The sequence below is a fragment of the Eleutherodactylus coqui genome, chromosome 6 (assembly GCF_035609145.1).
Source record: "Eleutherodactylus coqui strain aEleCoq1 chromosome 6, aEleCoq1.hap1, whole genome shotgun sequence".
NCBI lineage: Eukaryota > Metazoa > Chordata > Amphibia > Anura > Eleutherodactylidae > Eleutherodactylus > Eleutherodactylus coqui.
Window position 1 is genome coordinate 203,806,105 of NC_089842.1, and position 20,576 is coordinate 203,826,680.

Genomic DNA, 20,576 nt, shown 5'->3' on the forward strand with positions numbered 1-20,576 from the left:
TTCCCAGCTGGCACTCGTCGCCGTCGGCCGCTCACCACATTAGTAAATACTGGCAGGGGTGCCGCAGCTCCCCTGCTGGTATTCACTCAGCAGCGCTGCGAGAGGCGCTGATCCCGGCACACACTGTGATGTCAGTGTGCAGACAGGATCCTCCTCCCCCCTCCTGTGACGTCTCATACTTGGTTCCGCGAGAGCAGGGGAGGGGAGGAGGTGTCCGGCAGCAGGTCACAGTGTGCTCCTGGGATCAGTGGCAGCAACAGCGCCAAGCAGAGAAGGTGGGGAATTTGGGTCTCAGAGGGGGGCGCAATTACTACAGGGGCCACTGTGGGATGTCGCTATTACTATTGGCTACTGTAGGATGTCACTATTACTACTGGGGACGCTGTGAAGTGTCACTATTACTACTGGGGACCATTGTGGGGTGTCACTATTACCGCTGTGGCCGCTGTGGGAAGTCACTATTACTACTGGGGGCTGCTGTGGGATGTCACTATTACTACTGGACTGATGTGGGATGTCCCTATTACTACTGGGGCCACTGTGGGATGTCACTATTACCACTGAGACCACTGTGTGGTGTCACTATTACTGCTGGGGGGCCACTGTGGGATGTCACTATTATGGCTGGGACCACAGTGCGCTGTCACTATTACCGCTGGGGCCGCTGTGCGGGGTCACTATAACCACTAAAGCCGCTCTGGAGGGTCACTATTAGCGCTGGGGCTGCTCTGGGAGGGGTCACCCTTACTGCTGGGGCAGCTCTGGGGGCGTCAATATCACTGCTGGGATATGTTTACACGAGGGGGAAATCCTGCAGAATGTCCTCAGCGGAAATTTCCGTGGCAAATTCCACAGCATTTCAGCATCCAAAAGAAGTCAAAATCTGCACCCAGTCTATTTTGAAACAGCCTTGTCCTTTTAAGTACGACTCAGGTAAAAATCATACGTCGTGATAAGCCCCGCCCCCTGACATGTTGGCACTTTACAATAAATAAGTGGGTTTTGAGTTGCAGTTTGGGCACTCGGTCTCTAAAACGTTCGCCATCACTGCCCTAGGGTATTATCTGAGCTCAGATCCTTTGTCCTCCACGGGGAAACAATGCTATCAGCACTCCCGCCCCCCCTTCCCCCGTGGAGAACTACTGATAAAAGTGAGCGACGATTTTTAGGTTCGACTGAATTTAACGATCAGCTAGCAGTGCCCGAAAAGCGGACGATCGGCGCACATTTACACGCACTGAATATCGCTAAAACGATTATTTTTTTTAGCGATCAACGGCTGGTGTATATGGGCCTAAAGTGTTTTAAGATAACTGCTCCTGGGGCCATGGTTAGGTTCCTGGTTGCCATAACCAGTCATGTGCACCTTGTAAACGCATCGTATGGGTGGACACTGGTGATGAAATGTCTCCCTAGCAACGACTGTGGCGTCTAAGAGGTCAAATAGCGATCATCAGATTTATCGCCAATTCCATCCATTAAAGTGTGTGTGGGGATGTGTTAAAAAAAAAAAAAAAAAAAAAGCAATAAAGAAGGAAGAGCGCAGCAAACTGCACTATTCTGGCTGGCAAATGTCGTCAAAAATCGAATTAAATTGATCTTAAAGGTCCCCATACACGTTATACTCAGGTTGACCAAAATAATCTTTTATACAGCATCAATGTTTTCCACACTACTGTACTAATCACATAGTACATGTACAGTGCCTTGCGGAAGTATTTACTGTCCTTCGTGGTGTTAATATTTTGTTGCAAAGGGATTTTGATTAGGTTTTATGTAATGGACCTGACGAAATAGTCCAGATGGTTACAGTGGGATGAGAAAAAAAGCCTGGTTTAAAAAGTGAAAACTGAAAAGTTGAGTTACATATATTTACTCCTGTTATATGTATTCTGCCCCTTTGCTAAGAAGCACCTAAGTAAGGTCTGTGCCAACAAATTACCTTCAGAGAGGAAATAGTTCAATATGGTGTCCACGTGGGCAATCAAAGTGTCACATGGTCTGTCACATGATGTCAGTACGAATTCACTTGTTTTGAAAGCAACATGAACACCAAGGAGCTCTCCAAACAAGTTAGAGACAAAGCTACCAATGATAACTCCGAAGGAACGCTAAAGATCCATAGCAGAGATGTAAGTATCTGCCCATAAGGTTCACTATAAGCCGTATACTCCACAGTGCGGGGCTTTACAGAAGAGTAGCCAGAAAAATGCCATTGCTAAAAGAAAATACTTTTTGAGTTCAGCACACAGTATGTAGCAGACTTCCCTAACACATTGAAGAAAGTTTTCTCATCAGACAAGGCTAAGGGCTTTTACCAACGAGTATTTTTTCATTCAAAAGTATTTTATTCGCATATTTTCTAAATAAAAACATACATTTGTCATACGTGTGTAAATTTAAAGCAATGGAAATAAATGTATTCTCTCACCAAGAATTCGGGTATGCTTCGATTATTTTTTTTCCCTCCTAGACAGCTGTTTACTGTCCAAACATATAAACAGTTATACCAAGACAAGGACAATACTGACAGACAATGAAACAGAGGGTGGGAGGGGGAATGGTATTGGGGGGGCAGGTAATTCATGGGAGGGCAGGTTAGAGTGATAATGCCGGTCTCGGGAGAGAGCCACACCCAGGCCCTGGACTCTTTTTAGGGAATTTTTCTGTACATTCTACAGCCGTCCCGTGTCCACCCAGTTTTTGAATTTCTCGGAGGACCTGAAGGTAACCCAGGCCCGCCAAGTGTTATAGAATTTTTCCTGGGTATCGCTCTCCCCGGCCCCCGGCTCGTCAAAGCGCATGAGGTGGTTCAATTCCTTTACCCACATCGCTCTTGAAGGAGGCGTCGTGGATTTCCAGAGTCTGGGGATAACTCTTCTGGTAGCGAGTATAAAAAATCTCAGGATACCTCTCAACATTTTTGATTGAACCTGGGAGGACCGAGAGCAGAGCCATCTCCTGTGTTAGGTTTAATTGTGTCTTACAAATATCATTATATACTTCTATTGTACCCTTCCATATGTCCGTCACTGCAGGACAGCTCCACCATATGTGGAACATGTTTCCTCTGTCTGCATTACAGCGCCAACAGATAGGTGATGTCTGGGGGAAGATTTTGTGTAGATGGTCGGGAGTTCTATACCATCTCGATAGAATTTTAAAATTTAGATCTTGGGCTTTGCAAGCTGGGGAAATTTTGTGGCAAAGGATCCAGGCTCTCTCCCAGTCCTCCTTTGGTAGTCTATGACCCAGTTCTTTCCCCCAGGCCTCTATATACGCAGGCTTCTGGGCCTCTGTCTCCCGATTCAGCATCATCTTATATAAAGATGAGATCATATGTCCCTGAGGGGTTGTGGACATGGCAATTTGTTCAAAGAGCGTAAGGGCACCCGAGAGATTCACCGGAGGGACGAGAGACCCCACAAACCCCCTCAGCTGAAAGTATTGTAACTAAGAGCTGGGGTGTGTCCCCCCCCCCCCCCCCCCCCTCCTAAGATCTCTGCCAGTGTCTTTAAGCTTGAGTTAGTCATCACGTCTCTAATTCTTGGTATTGGTGTTGTGACCTAGTATGGTAGATCCGATCAGCGAATTGTGGGTTGGTTATAAGGGGGGTTAAGGGGCCATGCCATTTTTTTGGGCCAAATTCTGACCAGGTCCTGAATAACTGACTTACGAACGGGGAGATGTTAGGTATTGCGTTTATAAGTTTAGGTGGGATCCACGCCGCCCCCCGTAAGGCTCTCGGTACCAGTGTGTGTTCTGCAGTGGCCCACAGTTTGTGATTTTTCCTCTTTAAGTAAGTCTAGTACACAGTTTGAAAGGCAAGCTTTATAATAGAGGGTAAAGTTGGGTAGTCCCAGACCACCCCTTTCTTTTTGTCTGGTGAGAAGTGAGAAGCGCATACGTGGCTTCCTTCCTCTCCAGACGAACACGGTGATAAGAGTTCGAAGGCGTTTTAAGAAGTAGTTTGGTAGTTTCACCGTCTGGCATAAATAAAGAAACTTCGCGAGGGAATCCATTTTGATTACATTGACCCTGCCGCTCCAGGACAGGAGCAATGATTTCCATTTGTTGAGGTGTCTTTCCAGCTCTGTCAGATATGGGAGAAAATTAAGTTTGAAGGCCTGGGTAGTGTCTGTCGAGATTTGAATTCCCAGATACTTTATTGAGGAGTGTCTCCATCGGAATGGGAACTGTGCCTCTAGCTGTGATACCTCGGTCTGCGGCAACATCACGTTCAGGACCTCTGATTTTTGTGTGTTTACCTTGTAATTACTTATTCTGCCAAAACGTCTGAACTCCTGCAGGACCACGGGAAGCCCAACGCGTGGGTTGGACAAATATAATATCCGGTCATCTGCAAAAAAAAACATATTGTGTTCTGTGTCCCCGGTCAGGATACCTCTGATTGAGTCGCTTTGGTGGATCGAATTTGCTAACGTTTCCATTGTTAGGACATAAAGAAACGGGGATAGGGGGCAGTCCTGCCTAGTCCCGTTTGATATTTGGAAGGCATCTGACTGGGAACCGTTGACCCTGATCCTGGCTGAGGGGTTTCGGTATAAGGACATAATTCGATCCTTCGTTTTCAGTCTAATGTGGCCGAGAGAAAGTGCCAACTGACCCTGTCTAATGCCTTCTCTGCGTTGACCGCCAGAAGGCATAGGGGGTTATTGGTGTCTTTTGCTCTGGCTATTAACGACAGGGATTTCACCGTATTATCCCTACCTTCTTTGCCCAGGATAAACCCCATTTGTTCCCCATGGATCAGGTGCGGGATGATATTTTGTAGGCGTGTGGCGATCAATTTTGCGAATAATTTTATATCGATATTAAGGAGGGATATGGGTCTGTAGTTGCCGCAAACCGAGGCATCTTTCCCTGGCTTGGGGATGACTGAGATGTGGGCCATTAAGGATTGCGTCGGCAAGGGATACCCTCGTTCCACTGCGTTGAAGGCTCTGAGAATCAGAGGAGAAATCTCCTCCCAGAAGACTTTGTAGAACCTGGCTGTGAAACCGTCAGGTCCTGGGCACTTGCCCTCTTTTAAGTCTTTGATAAGTTTCTCGAGCTCCACCGCATTGAAGTCTTCATCTAGGCTCACCGTTTCCTCTACTGTCATTCTTTTGGGAGCATTTTGTGTCAGATAGGCCTCTGTCTCACTATCTAGTCTCTGAGTGTCTAACTGCGCTGGGTCCTTAATGTTATATAGTTTGGAGTAGTACTTCCTGAATTATTCTAATATGTCCGTTGTGGCGTGTACTTGTCCTCGGCCCTCTACTTGTATTTTTGGGACATGGGAGGAAGACATTCTGGGGTGGAGGGCTCTAGTCAACCAACTTCCACATTTATCTCCATATTCAAAAGCCCTTCTACGTAGTTTGTCTCTATGGGCAAGGGAGCGTTGGTCAAGGATTTTGAGGATCTGCTGTCGTATGGAGGAGATTTCGGCTTTAAAAGCGTCACGCTGGGATTTTTTGTTGGCCTCCTTTTTGAGTTTACATAGGTTCGCTGAGTTTTCTTTTTTGAGTCTGGTTCCATGTAATATTAGGATTCCCCTGATGACGCATTTTAATGCTTCCCATTGGGTGGGGGCAGATGTTCGATCTTTTTGGTGGACCGCTATGAACCCCGTGATTGCCTCTTTGATGTCAGAGACACACAGGGAGTCTCGGAGTAGGTTGTCATTAAGCCTCCACGAGGCGGCTCCCGGGCGACCTGCGCATCTCGAGAACCCGCCATACACTGGGGCGTGATCTGACCAAATAAAGTCACCCAGGGAGCACCTCGGGGAGCAATCCAACAAGCTCTGCGAGACCAGAAGGATATCTATTCGGGTGTATGTATTATGTACTGCCGAGTGGAATGTGTAGTCTCAGGTCCCCGGGTGAAGGATCCTCCATAGATCCACTAGATGTAGGGCATTTAAGGGTTTTATAAGTAGTTGTAGTGCTGATCGGGATACAGAGGTCCTACCTGAGGAAGAGTCCATCTCTGGGTTGAGCACCAACTTCCAGTCTCCGCCCAGGATAATTTTGGATCAATTTGCGAACTCGGTCAAGGTCTTCAGGATCTTGATGACGGTTGGTACTTGTTCCTAGTTAGGAAGGTAAACATTAGCCAGGGTAAATATCATATCTGACACCTCTATTTTTAGGAAGACGAATCTGCCATCTTGATCTATTGAGGAATCTATTACATTGTGTCTAAACCCTCTATGTAAGATGATTGACACGCCTCCCGGCTTTTCGTGGGATGAGGGCTGTGGAACAAGGTGGGGTAGAATTTGGAACTACACGCTGGGACAGAGTCTGCCCTAAAGTGTGTTTCTTGGAACATAGCTACCTGTATTCCTTTCTTGTGGAGGTGATAGAGTATCTGGCCCCTCTTCTGAGGAATGTTTAGACCCTTGACGTTGTACGTGCTACATGTTAGATCGGCCGTGGTTGTCTTCAGGGATGAGGAGCCATTTCGTGAGGACCTGCCCGCTCTCGATAGTGGGGGGGGGGGGGCTTGGGAAGAGAGGGGAGGGAAGACACATAAGGTAAACCATACAGAGACAAAAACAAATAACTGGTAACAAATTGAAAGTCTATCTTCTCACGATAGTTTGCGAGGGCTAACTGTGCCATCGCTTTAAGCTATAGTAGCAAGAACTAGCAAACTTACGAACTCTCGCTCCCAACCCCTATAAATCAAAACATTTTGTAATGTGATTAATCTTCAAATCCTGCCGACTCCAAGAAAGTCCCGGACTCCCTTCTCTCCCAGTGACTCTGCCTCTCTCAGGCGGATATGTGGAATAAAGATGGGATGTTCCTTCTCAAGCTGGTTTCCCCAACTTGGGCGTCTGGGGTTCATGAGTCTCCCGGGGCCTCTCTCTTCGTTGGCGTGGTCTGTGATCTACTGTCTGCCATTCGTTTCTCGGTGGCAGTGGCAGAAGAGAGGATGGCTCGGGCCAGTCCGGGAGGGACACAACTGGCAGTTCAAAGGTGCCCAGCAAATTGGGCAAGTCGCCCAGCCCTCGCAATGTAGCTGTTTTGCCTCCTTTGTTGGCGTGTAGCTGGAATGGAAAGCCCCACCGATACACAATTTCTTTTTCTCAAAGTAATGTAAGTAATGGTTTCAGGGCTTTTCTTAATTGAAGAGTACGACGTGATAAGTCTGACAAGATCATTAATGGAGCTCCTTTGTAGGACAAATCACTCTCTAGCCTGTTTGTAGGATCTGCTCCTTCAGCTTGTAGAAATGCACTCTGCATACAATGTCTCTTTGTCTGTTCGGGTCAGTGGATTTGGGGCCCAGAGAACAATGGATTCTGTCGATTTCCACTTCTGAGTCTGGCGGTCTCTGTAGAAGCTTGTTAAAGAACTCCCGCGCCCATTTACCCACGAGTATTTTTTAACGCTGCGATACCACTGCATTTTATTTACTGCAAATGTCAATGGGACTTTCTCATTTTAACATTGAATCGCACAAAAATCGCAGAAGCGCAAACTTGCGATTTTTGTGCGATGCGATTTTAACATTAGAAAGTCCCATTCACATTTGCAGTAAAAAAACCGCTGCAATATCGCAGTGTTAAAAAAACGCTAGTGGGTAAAAGCCCTTAAACTGAACTTTTTAGCCATCAGGGGAAAAGCTATATGTGGACAAACCCAACATTTCTCATGACCAGAAGAACACTGCTGCCACAGTGAAGCATGGTGGTGGCAGCATCATGTTGTTGGGATCTTTGTCATCTGCAATGACTGGAAAACTGGTCATGTGTGAAGGAAAGATGGGAGTAAATACTGGGCAACTTTTGAGGAAAATCTGTTTCAGAGATTTGAGACTGGCACGGAGGTTCACCTTCCAGCAGGATAATGACCGTAAACCAACACTGGACGGGTCTAAGGAGAAACATGGAAATGTCCTGGAATAGTCCAATAAAAGCCCGAACCTCGATCCAATTGAGAATTTGTGGCATGACTGGAAGACTGCTGAACACCAACGAAACCCATCTAACTAGAAGAAGTTGAAACAGTTTTGCCTGGAAGAACAAGAAAAAATCCCAGTGTGTATATGTGGTAAGGGCTCCTACCCACTTATGTCTTTTCAACGCTGTGATATCGCTGCGTTTTTTTTAACGCGATTGTCAATGGGACTTAACATTAGAAAGTCCCATTGACAATCGCGTTAAAAAAACGCAGCAATATCGCAGCGTTGAAAAAACGCAGGTGGGTAGGAGCCCTCATGGAGACCCCAAGAGACTTGCTGTACCTCTGTAATTGGAATAAAAGGTGGCTGCACAAAGTATTGACTTTCAGGGGAGAAATACTTAGATTTAAGTTCTACGGGGCGTTTTTTTGTCAGTTATTGTTTGGGTCACAAAAAGTATTTTTCACCTTTGAAAGTATTGTGTAAAATAAATTGTATAAAAGCAAAAAATCCATTTTAGTTTTAGGATGTAATTAGAGATGAGTGAGCACCAAAATGCTCGGGTGCTCGTTACTCGAGACGAACTTTCAGTGATGCTCGAGAGTTCGTTTCGAGTAACGAACCCCATTGAAGTCAATGGGCCACTCGAGCATTTTTGTATATCGCCGATGCTCGCTAAGGTTTTCATTTGTGAATACCTGGGAAATTCAAGAAAGTGATGGGAACGACACAGAAACGGATAGGGCAGGCGAGGGGCTACATGTTGGGCTGCATCTCAAGTTCCCAGGTCCCACTATTAAGCCACAATAGTGGCAAGAGTGAGCCCCCCCCCCCGCACTGTCAGCATAAAGATCGTTCTCCTCTGCCACAGCTGTAACAGCTGTGGCAGAGAAGAACGAGGTTAGCCCATTGAATTCAATGGAGCCGGCAATACAGCTGGCTCCATTGAAAGCAATGGGCTGCCGGCGATCGCGGGATGAATTGGCGGGAAGGGCTTAAATATATAAGCCCTTCCCTGCAATTCATCCAGAAATGTGTAAAAATGAAAAAAATATATACTCACCTTGTCCCGGCAGAACGCTGTTAGCCCATTGAATTCAATGGAGCCGGCAATACAGCTGGCTCCATTGAAAGCAATGGGCTGCCGGCGATCGCGGGATGAATTGTCGGGAAGGGGTTAAATATATAAGCCCTTCCCTGCAATTCATCCAGAAATGTGTAAAAATAAAAAATATATATATACTCACCTGGTCCCGGCAGACAGAGTTCAGCGCGGCCAGCGGCAGTCCTCCTGAACTGCTCTGAACAGCTGTGAGTAGTATTCAGCAGCCGGGGATTTACAATCCCCGCCTGCTGAATGAGCTGCCTCTAATTGGTCACAGCCTGACCAATCAGAGGCAGATTCCACTCACACACCCATTCATGAATTTATGAATGGGTGAGTGACTGCTGCCTCTCATCTGATTGGTCCCGCTGAGCCAATCAGAGGCAGCAGTCACACAAATGTCTGCACTTCTGTATGGCCATTACAATGCACTTTGTAATATACATTGTGCATTATATATGAGCCATAAAGAAGTTATATACTTACCTACAGTTGACAATCCCGTTGTCCCTGAATCCGACAAAAGCTTGCCACCGGCTTCTCCACTCGTCAGGCATACGCAGAACAGATTTTCGATCTGTGGACGAGCCTGGTGTAGTTCGCACATGCGCAGTATTGCACTTTACTCCTGGACAGCTGCGGCGAGGATCAGAAGCGTCTCAAGCGGCGGAGAGTAACTGTAACAGCCTGGGGGAGGTGCTATCAATGTACTGGCTGGGGGTTGGTTGTGCTGCCAATGTACTGGCCGGGGGGGTAGGCTTTCAATATACTGGGCAGGGTGAGTGGTACTGTCAATGTACTGGCTGGGGGGGCTGTCAATGTACTTGCAGAGGGTGGGGTTGGGGGGGATGTGCTGGTGCTGTCATAACTTGTCTCACGGGTGGGAGAAGGGGACCCGTCAAGTCGTCGCACCGAGGGGTAGGAGGAGGGCGGTCTGTCATAACCTTTTTGCAGTGGGGGTAGGAAGGGCTCTCATTACTTTTTTCGAAGGTGGGGCTTTCGTAACTTATCGCACGGGGTGGGGGAGGGGGGCTGTCATAACTTGTCGCCTGGGGGTGTTGGGAGGAGAAGGGTGGGGTATTACTGGCACTGTCACCCAGCCAGCCACCATACCCACCCAGCCACCCAACCACCTAGTGTAATCCTGCCTGTGCAAGGAGGGGAGGAGCTGAGCTGTGACTTTTAAATGGTGTCTCCCGTGTTATCTATATATAGGTGTCACCTCTCAGTGTAATCCTGTCTGTGCAGTGAAGGGAGGAGGTGAGCTGTGACCTTTTTGTGAATGGTGGCTCCTCTGTTCTGTATATATAGGTGTCACCTCTCAGTGTAATCCTGTCTGCAGGGAGGAGAGGAGGTGAGCTGTGACTATTGTGAATGGTGGATCCTGTGTTCTCTACATATAGGTGTATTCTTTTAGTGTAATCCTGCCTGTGTAGGGAAAAGGAGGTGAGCCATGACTATTGTGAATAGTTGGGGTGCCGACAACTAGTCGCCGCTGGGGTGCCGACAACTAGTCGCCGCTGGGGTGCCGACAACTAGTCGCCGCTGGGGTGCCGACAACTAGTCGCCGCTGGGGTGCCGACAACTAGTCGCCGTCGGGGTGCCGACAACTAGTCGCCGCCGGGGGTCGGGGTGCGGACAACTAGTCGCCGCCGGGGGTCGGGGTGCGGACAACCAGTCGCCGCCGGGGGTCGGGGTGCGGACAACCAGTCGCCGCCGGGGGTCGGGGTGCCGACAACCAGTCGCCGCCGGGGGTCGGGGTGCCGACAACCAGTCGCCGCCGGGGGTCGGGGTGCCGACAACCAGTCGCCGCCGGGGGTCGGGGTGCCGACAACCAGTCGCCGCCGGGGGTCGGGGTGCCGACAACCAGTCGCCGCCGGGGGTCGGGGTGCCGACAACCAGTCGCCGCCGGGGGTCGGGGTGCTGATAGGTCAGGGAGTGGGGGCTATCAGTGTTACTTGTGACGTGGGAGGGGGGTGTCTGTCGAGCGGGTATCCTTGTTTCAGAGTGGGGAGGCTGCAGAAGATTTCTCCCCCTGCTCTCCCCCGCCCCTCTCCATTTACTGTACACAGCAGCCGTTCAGTACTGAATGGCTGCTGTTTACCCTGAACTCTCATCATGCAGAATTTTATCCTGGACGATGAGTGTGTATAGACAGTCTCTTCTGGCACCGCCCCTCTAAGTACACTGTACAGCAGGAAAACATGCTGTACTGTAGAGGGACTTAGAGGGGGCGGGGAGAGACTATAGAGCAGTTCATTAGAGGTGGGTAGGGCTGGGATGTGAGATGAGCGGGGCCAGGAAACCTTGCTTTTTCATGTCTCTTGCTGCCATCTGGACCGCGCACACAGAGGAAGGAGAGAGCAAGGCATTGTGGGAATACAGCACAACGGTGCCATCTTTGAAAGCTGCATTGATTTGTTGGGTCACATGTCTTGAACCATATAGCAATCTTCCTGTACTCTACTGTCAAAGGCAAGCAGCTGATTTTTTTTTCTAACATGTGACATGCAAATAAATTCAGCACATCACTTAAAATTGGTATAAAATCTGAAAAGTAAAGTAACTGCAACTTTTTCAACCCCTTAAGGCTTTAATCCTGCCTGATCGCTGAAATATCGCATGTTATTAAAGCCTCTGCTCCTGCAATCAAGCATGAGCAGGTCGGGTTGTCAGCTGTTAGTCACAGCTGAGAACCCAGGGGAGAAGTGGTTTTTAACCACTTCTGCCTTCTCCTTTCCCGGGTACATAGCGCTCAATGAGCTCTATATACTAAAGTGAAAGTGGAGGTATTTCTTCCACTTCATGAGCCGACAGTCATGTGACTGCCTGGAACCCCCTGGCACAACAGAGCTCCAGGGTCCTAGCAGACTCGGATCAGCTCTATTAGTGACTACTGTTACTACATAGGGATGTTTTCCCTGTAACTGGAGCTCCTATGGATGTCCCAGCTACAGTGGAAAAGTGTCAAATGAAAATTAAAAAAAAACATGTGAATGTCCCCCAGAGGTCTTATCTGATGTCACGGAGGACATAGATGGTGAAAGAAAATTGTTACTTAAATAAGTAAGAAAAAATGACAGCATAAAATGTAAACATATACATAAAGAAAATGACCCAAAACTGGTGCTGTATGCACCCTGAAAACCAAAACCATGCATATTTTATATCAAAATGTCTAAAAGAAAATGAGGAACCCATTCCCATACTTTGTTTTAGTGTAAATATACATTAATTAGAAAAAAAAAAAAACTATAAATGTTAAAAAAAACAATTTTTTTCAGCTTTTTTCCTCCAATAAAACTTAAAAACGGGAAAAAAGTCAGTAAAAAAGATATAAACAAAAATTAGCCCTATATGTCACGGAAAAAAAACGCAGCAAAAAATATTTTTGTATCTGAAGGAAAAAAAATATGGCTGTAAAACCACCAGATGGGTAAAATCTAAGGATGAGCGAGTATACTCGCTAAGGCACTACTCATCCTAGTAATGTGCCTTAGACGAGTATCTCCCTGCTCGTCCATAAAGATTCGGGGACCGCTGCGGCTGACAGGTGAGTCGCGGCGGGGAGCAGGGGAGAGCGGGCGGGAGAAAGGGAGAGAGAGATCTCCCCTCCGTTCCTCCCCGCTCTCCCCCGCAGCTCCCCGCCCCGCAGCGGCACCCGAATCTTTAGGGACGAGCAGGGAGATACTCGTCTAAGGCACATTACTCGAGCGAGTAGTGCCTTAGCGAGTATACTCGCTCATTACTAGTAAAATCCCTAAAATTGTCCGTTTCTTAAGTGGTTAAAATAGATAAAAATGTGCTTGTTATTAAAATGGAATAAGTTGTATTGAAATAAACTTTACTAATTTATTGTCAGTTGTGTCTGGGAATTGCAGGCGTAACTCTGATTTTCAGGGACTGTGCACATTGCAAATCCAGTTCTTGTCTGGGCCAGAATGCAGCGGGTTTTTTTTTGTTTTTTTTCATGTGGACCCTTGGTCCGTGTGAAAACTCGCTCAAAGGCTATACTTGGGTCCGTGTGCTGTCAATGAAAAACCCAGCCAGAAAAAAAACTATAGGCTGCCTGTCCACAGGCATTGCGAAATCCCGCACCGGATCTCCGCCGCTGGAGCCGCTGCCTGGGAGCAGGAGCCGGCAGACAGATCTCGACGGTGAGACTATCTGACAGATAGGCTCACCGTGGAGAATCGTGGCAATTTGCAGCATTCTTCGAATTGCTGGCCACGAGCGGAGAATTGCTATGATTCTTCGCTCGTGGACAGGGGGGCTGCGTGTTCCACAGCAACGCTATGGAAAGCGTGCTGTACGTTCCCCGCGTCCAGATAATCGCCGTGGAGAACGCAGTAAAAATTCACCTGTGAACAGAAGCCCTTAGGCGTTCTATTCAGATATCTGTATCTTTTTTTTTGTCAGGTAAGGCATCTCCAGAATCAAAAAGTACTGAGTTTAGCAGCTGTTACACTAAACGAGTCTCCATATGGAAAGCTCTGCTGGCTACAGGTAAGCGATTTTGTTTGTTTTTACATCTTTGTTGTTTCTCCGGACCATTTTGTGTACTTATCTGCGTGGGGGAATTAGAAAAAGTGAGCGTCCCATATAGTTCAACCTATTGTCCTACAGTGTTGATCCAGAAGTAGGTAAAACAACCCCACAAGACTTAAGTCAATTTTCCTCTTCATATGACAAAAAATTCCTCCTGCCAACAACTTATTTCCAACAATTGAGTAACCATTACAACGACAAATGAAGGATTTTCAAAGGGGGGGTTTCAGCCTAGCATCTAGCACAGTTCATCCTGGTCCTCTTATGTAATAAGATGTAAATGTGGAGAAGGAGAGGTATGGGCTCACAGCCTTGAAGCCAGCCATGCTCACTTATGCCAGTCTCTCCCTGTTACTCTGTACCATGGTCTGTGCTAGTATGGTCTTCTCCTCTCCTGCCGTGATCTGCAGCTTTTAGGAAATATTTCTGTATTGAAATCCATGGGGGTAGAAGCAGGGCTGTATTTGCAGATAGTGCTGCCCCAGGCACTCGGATTGAATACTCCCAATTAAGTGTCCATTTACACTGGCCAATTATTGTCATGATTTGTTCTTTTTTGCATCATTGTAACAATAGTTGCCCTGCATTATTAAAGAACAACAATGATAATAAAATCATCATTTACCTTTTTAATCTTCCTTAATTATACAGCTATATAAATATGAATAGATACAATACCAGAGCCAAGATTAGTACGTGGATTTGGTGGCAGAATCTAGCTTATTACATAGATATGGTACAAGAAATAAGCTTAGTCCATCGATATGGTAGTAGAACCAAGTCTACATAGATACTTTACCAGACTAGAGCTTACCATATAGATACTTTACCAGAACCAAATTTACCGCATACATATAGTACCAGAACCAAGCTTGCTACATACATAAGATAACAGAATGAAGCTTACTACTTTAAATACGAACATAGAACCAAGCGTATTATGCAGGTATGGTATCAGAATGAAGCTTTAGGTAGCCTCTTTCAGACTAATATTTATACGCTACCAGTATAAGAGAACAAAAATAAAAAACGGATCCACAAAAAAATTATTTAAGCATATAATTGTCACCTTTTTTGTAGCATATTTGGATACATTTGAAAACCTAGTACAAATCAAGTCTTAAAGGGGTTTTCCAGGCAGAAACTATTGATGACCTATCCTCTGCAAAGCTTTTTTTTTTTTTTGGCTCATCTTTATAGCTTCTCACTATCCCAGAAATCACAGGCTGCATGCACCCATTTAAGAACACTCCTTGGTACTTAAAGGGGTTGTCCCGCGCCGAAACGGGGTTTTTTTTTATTCAATAGGCCCCCCGTTCGGCGCGAGACAAACCCAAGGGATGGGTTAAAAAAAAAAAAGGTTTAGTACTTACCTGAATCCCCGCGCTGCGGCGACTTCTTACTTACCTTACCAAGATGGCCGCCGGGATCTTCACCCACGATGCACCGCGGGTCTTCTCCCATGGTGCACCGTGGGCTCTGTGCGGTCCATTGCCAATTCCAGCCTCCTGATTGGCTGGAATCGGCACACGTGATGGGGCGGAGCTACGAGGACCAGCTCTCCGGCACGAGCGGCCCCATTCACTAGGGAGAAGACCGGACTGCGCAAGCGCGTCTAATCGGGCGATTAGACGCTGAAATTAGACGGCACCATGGCGACGGGGACGCTAGCAACGGAGCAGGTAAGTGAATAACTTCTGTATGGCTCATAATTAATGCACGATGTATATTACAAAGTGCATTAATATGACCATACAGAAGTGTATAACCCCACTTGCTATCGCGGGACAACCCCTTTAACTTCAGATAATGCAGGTCAGAAAGGAAGTTTAAGTAGACTGATTAAAAGGTAGTGCATAATACAATGTTTACTGTGCTTGATTGAAGTCCACGAGTAGACTGGGAAAGAGGGGATTTCAGATCTTTGATTACTCTTTTTTTTTTTCTTTAACAATATCAAACATGTTTCTATGGTTTAGGCTAACTTCACAGGCGAGCGTGAATCACTGCCCCAGATCGCACCCCCCCACCATGTGAATTCCCTGCGTATGTGAAGCGTTTTTATATCAAAACAGCCTCTGATCACTTGGGGGATGTAGCAATCCTCCGCGGCAGCTGTCAGGATTGCGGAGTTTCTCCCATTGTTCTCAATGGGAGATCTTGCATTGAATTGCGTGCACCTAGGACAATCACCTTTAACAGTGTATGCAATAATCCTATATGGAGAGATCTGCATTTGACATATTGAGCAATAATATCAAAACATTTAGAGTAAGACTGCCTTCACACTCTTTTGAATGGGGTCATACACATGGGCGATGTTTTAGCGCATGGCACCGAGATGCCATGCAGAAAAGAAATCGCAGCATGTTCTGTCTTTCTGTGTGATTGCGTATCACGTCTCCCATTATTTTTAATGTGGCCTGCGGCATCTCGGTGACATGCAGTAAAACATTGCTCATGTGTATGACCCCATTTAAAAGAATCGGGTTCATATTTGTGCATCTCGCAACGCACAAATTGTGCTCTATTTTCTCGCCCGTGTGAAGGCAGTCTTGCTCTAAATCTTTTGAGATTATTGCTCAATATGTCAAATGCAGATCTCTTCACATAGGATTATTGTATACACTGTTAAATGGCACATTTATATCCTTTTCATGTCTACATGTTTTACTGCCCTTCTATCTTGTATTGTTTGTTTTGGAATTGAAAATGCTAATAATTGTATTAAAAAAAAATTACAGATAGAATACCCAATGTGTAAAGAATATCGTAAGCATATTAATAAAGACCAAATGTTTCTCACTCCAACCCATAAAAAGTAGATGCACGGTGTGTGATATACACATTGAGAGACATATATAGGCATTCATAATCCTGACCATAAGAATTACTAAACCCAAGATAACTATAATTGTATTAAATATGTCATAGAGGAGAAGTGGAATGCCCATATTTATATATCTTACAGTATGTAACACATCTTTGTAAACCCAATTTATCAGCAGTAGCCAATGACTTGTATGGTAACTAAAATGCTCCACAAAATCCGAAGTACTCACCTGTGTTAGTTTAAAGGCAAGCCAAGACAGTGCCTGGCCACTGTCAAGGGGTGCCATTGCATTGCTTGAATAGCCAACACGCCTGACAGCCAAAAGTGAGCACTGTGCCAAGCTGTCAAAACAGCGCAGGCGTCTTGCTCCCGGGCATCTGAACATCTTGGCCACTTGTATGGCTGCTCTCCTATCATATAGAACCTAAGAAAAATCTTATACTTAAAGGGTCACTCCAGGAGGTGTGGCTAGCTAATGGCAGATTAGGCTGCTTTTTAAGCGAGCTCCTGCTTAAAAATTATTTTATTTTGCCAATTATCCACACATCAGGATATTTTAGAGGCGATTTACCACTGATGGGGCGAAAAAAAGGTTCGGCCAAACCCTTCCCTGACACAGGAGGGTGACTTGGGCAGCATTCGGCACTTTCCAGCGGTGCTCCTGCTTCTACAGTTCAAGACCTAATGTCGGACCCAGCACACATTTAGAGCAACATCTCAGCTGCGACTTTGAGAGTGCAGCCTTCATAGATTAGTACAGTTGGAAGGGACCTCCAGGGCCATCAGGTCCAGCCCCCTGTTCAATTCAGGATTCACTAAATAATCCCAAACATGTCAGTCCAGCCTTTGTTTGAAGACTTCCATTGAAGGAGAACTTGCCACCTGGCAACCTGTTCCACTCAATAATCATCCTCACTGTCTGAAATTTTTTTCTAATATCTAATCTGTGTCTCCTTCCTTTCCGTTTCATCCCATTGCTTCTAGTCTTTCCTTGTGCAAATGAGAATAGAGCTGATCCCTCTGCACTGTGATGGCCCTTCAGATATTGGGAGACCGCTATTAAGTCTTCTCTCAACCTTCTTTTTTGCAAGCTAAATGTTCCCAGATCCTTTAACCGTTTCTCATGGGGCATGATTTGCAGACTGCTCACAGACCAGCAGGAGGACTACTCACAAGCAGGGGGGCCGGCCTATCTGCTTCAGAGATTGCTCATTCGAGTTGACTCTGAGAATATTAGAATTCCTTCCTAGGCTGTGAATGCTACAGCACAGGGATGTGACCTTCACTGACACGGTCAGAAGAAATGTGAGGAATGCAGTCCTAATAACAAGACGGCCAGCGTGTGGTGAGGTGACCCAAGACACTGCAGAAGCTCAGCCAGGAGAAGATGTGGTAAGGAGACTGAGGGGGTGGTGGAAAAATAGAGTACAGTATAGTTTTTTGTTTTTTTTTTAATGACAAAACCCAAAGGAACATTCAGCCATTGGATTCTTCCTACCCTCTTTCTGAGTTCATTAAAATGTGCCTTTCTGAAATCCAATGTTGTGGTCTGAGTCTTCTCAGGTTTTTTTCCCCTTGTTATCCAAAATTCAAGGATAGCATGATCACTGCCTCCTAAGGTCCCAGCCACCCTTACTCCCTCAACCATTCCTTCCCTGTTGGTAAGAATTAGGTCTAAGATAGCAGATCCCTTAATTTTATCTTTTTCCCTTTGGAAGATAAAGTTGTCGGCAAAAGCAGATAATAATTTATAGGATCCATTACTTTTGCCTGCAAGAAACTAGCAATAAATACCTGGATAATTTAAAATTTACAATAATCACTATATCATGCTTTTTTGAGAAATTGGCCATCTGATGTAGAAAGAGTTCATGAATATCTTCTGCTTGTCCAGGTGGCCTTTAGTAAATGCCTACAATGGTGTCCTTTCTGTTGTTCTCTCCTAGTATTCTTATCCATTCTCCTCTACAGAACTATCATGCTCTGAACTTGAATCTCTGCTTTTCTAAAATACAACTCGATACCTCCTCTTTTATTAGGTCTACTTCTAAATAAGTTGTATCCTTCAAGCCTTGTATTCCAATCATGTGTATCATCCCACCAAGTTCCTACGATGCTTAAAGGGGTTGTCCCGCGCCGAAAGCTAAAAAATTTTTTTTGCCCAGTCCCCCAGTACCTGTAAAGGAAAAACGCTGCCATGTGTTAGTAAAAAAAAAAAATTCCCTTACCTGAATCCCCGTTCAGCTACTTTAAAAAATCTTCTGTCCAAGATGGCTGCCGCTGGTCTTCTCCCACAGTGCACCGCAGGTCTTCTCCCATGGTGCACTGTGGATCTTCTTCTGCTGTCTGCGTTCCACTGCCGATTACAGCCACCCCATTGGCTGATCGGAACCATGTGATGGGGCGGAGCTACGCGATGACGCTGAGAAGGGGGAGGAGCCAGGACGCAGCTCGGAGGCCGGAGCCTCCAGGAGATGGTTTTTCTCTGCGCAAGCGCGACTGTTGCTGTGACCAGAGAAGAAGGCTTCAGTCATTGCCATGGAGACGGGGACGCCAGCACCGGAGGAGGTAAGTGTATAACTTCTGTATGGCTCATATTTAATGCACGATGTACATTACAAAGTGCATTAATATGGCCATACAGAAGTGCCTAACCCCACTTGCTGCCGCGGGACAACCCCTTTAATTACATTATATTTCTCTTCCTCTGGTAGGAGCTCCAATTCCCCTTGTTTGTTTCCTATGCTTTGTGTATTTGTGTAAAAACATTTTCGCTTAGGATTGGTGTTCCTTACTCCTCTACTTTCCTTCAGAATTTTTTGTCTATTCTTTCTTTCCTCTTCTAATAGCAAAGTTTTCAAATGTATTAACCCTTTCCAATCCACTGTCTGACGTCTGAAGACATTATGATTTAAGGCTGTACAGCTCCGATGTTGGAAGACGTCTGTCAGGGTTCTCTTACTGTATATTGCCAGACGCTCAGCTGTCGGAGCCTATCCAACGTGTCACCTCATGCAGTACTGGCTTTAGCCAGCATATAGCGCAGTTGTATAATGGCAGAAAGAGTGAGCCCACAGGAAAACCAGGATACAAATTGGATTGGAAAGGGTTAATTAGATGTATATTTTTACCTGCCCTTTCACTTCCCTTCCCATCTAGGTTAAAGCTCCCCTGATGAGTATAGCAAGGCACCTGTCAAATATATATTTACCTGTTTTTGTGAGGCGCAACCTGTCTCTAGCAACGAGTCCATCATGTAGGTATTTTCACTCCATGGTCTAGAAATCCAAATCTTTGCTGATGGGTACCATCAACATAGTCAGTTGTTCACCTCTAGAATCCTGTTCTATGGCCATCTATAGGGAGGATGGATAAGAATACCACCTTTGCTTCTCTGAGACAGGGGACTCCAGCTCACCAACCCAGCTCCTTCTCCCCCCTTTCAAAGGCTGAATAATATATTCCTGGAGGCTCTTGGGCTATAGCAGCTCCAGGTATGACAATCATGCAGTCTCTGGAAGCAGCACGTGGCAGGACATCTTCCCCCATTCCATTTTTCCTCTCAGTGGTGACTTATCAATCTCCATCCTAGGTTTCTCAGTACCCAGTGACCCTGCATCCCCTATACCTGTGGGCGCAACAACTACTGCTCCGCTTTTCCCTGATAATGATTGGGACTGGAAGTCGCATATCAGAGCAATCCCTACCAGAGCAGAATTAGATGGGCTGTTCCTAAGGTTTGAAACCTCTAATAAACATGGCATGGAGGCAAAGGGAGATTCAGCATATAGGCCATATGGTAGTTGCGGTGGAGGAGGCCCAGGAATATATACTTATTGTACTTTAGACTCACACAAGCCATCCATGACAATGCTGTGCAGATAGCAGACCTGGATTATATGGAAAATAGCCATCGGAGAAATGATTAGAGGCCTTACTGAGGACATTATTGCCGCGCATCTTGAGGACTTAGCATAAAAGCTTTTTGGGGTCCTTGCTCAGCAGGGCCTCTGACTGCATCAAAATTGATAGAATTCATAGAACCTTGGGCCCCAAGTCATCCTATCCAATGCACCCCAGGAGTGTTGTATTTAGGATTCGCTTTTACAAAGAAAAGAATGCTATCCTGAAGCAAACTTGTGCTGCTGCCCCTCTAACTTTTCAAGG

The 20,576-nt window shown here is 46.1% G+C and overlaps 1 protein-coding gene across 5 annotated transcripts in view; it reads left to right on the forward strand.

The window, feature by feature from the left end:
- Window positions 1-20,576, forward strand: part of EXD1 (exonuclease 3'-5' domain containing 1) — a 111,574-nt gene that overhangs the window by 63,599 nt on the left and 27,399 nt on the right. For all 5 annotated transcript variants that reach the window (XM_066608634.1, XM_066608632.1, XM_066608636.1 and 2 more), the window contains exon 7: window positions 13,448-13,534. In XM_066608634.1, the coding sequence (XP_066464731.1) occupies window positions 13,448-13,534 (87 nt within the window). The remainder of the gene's footprint in view (window positions 1-13,447; window positions 13,535-20,576) is intronic.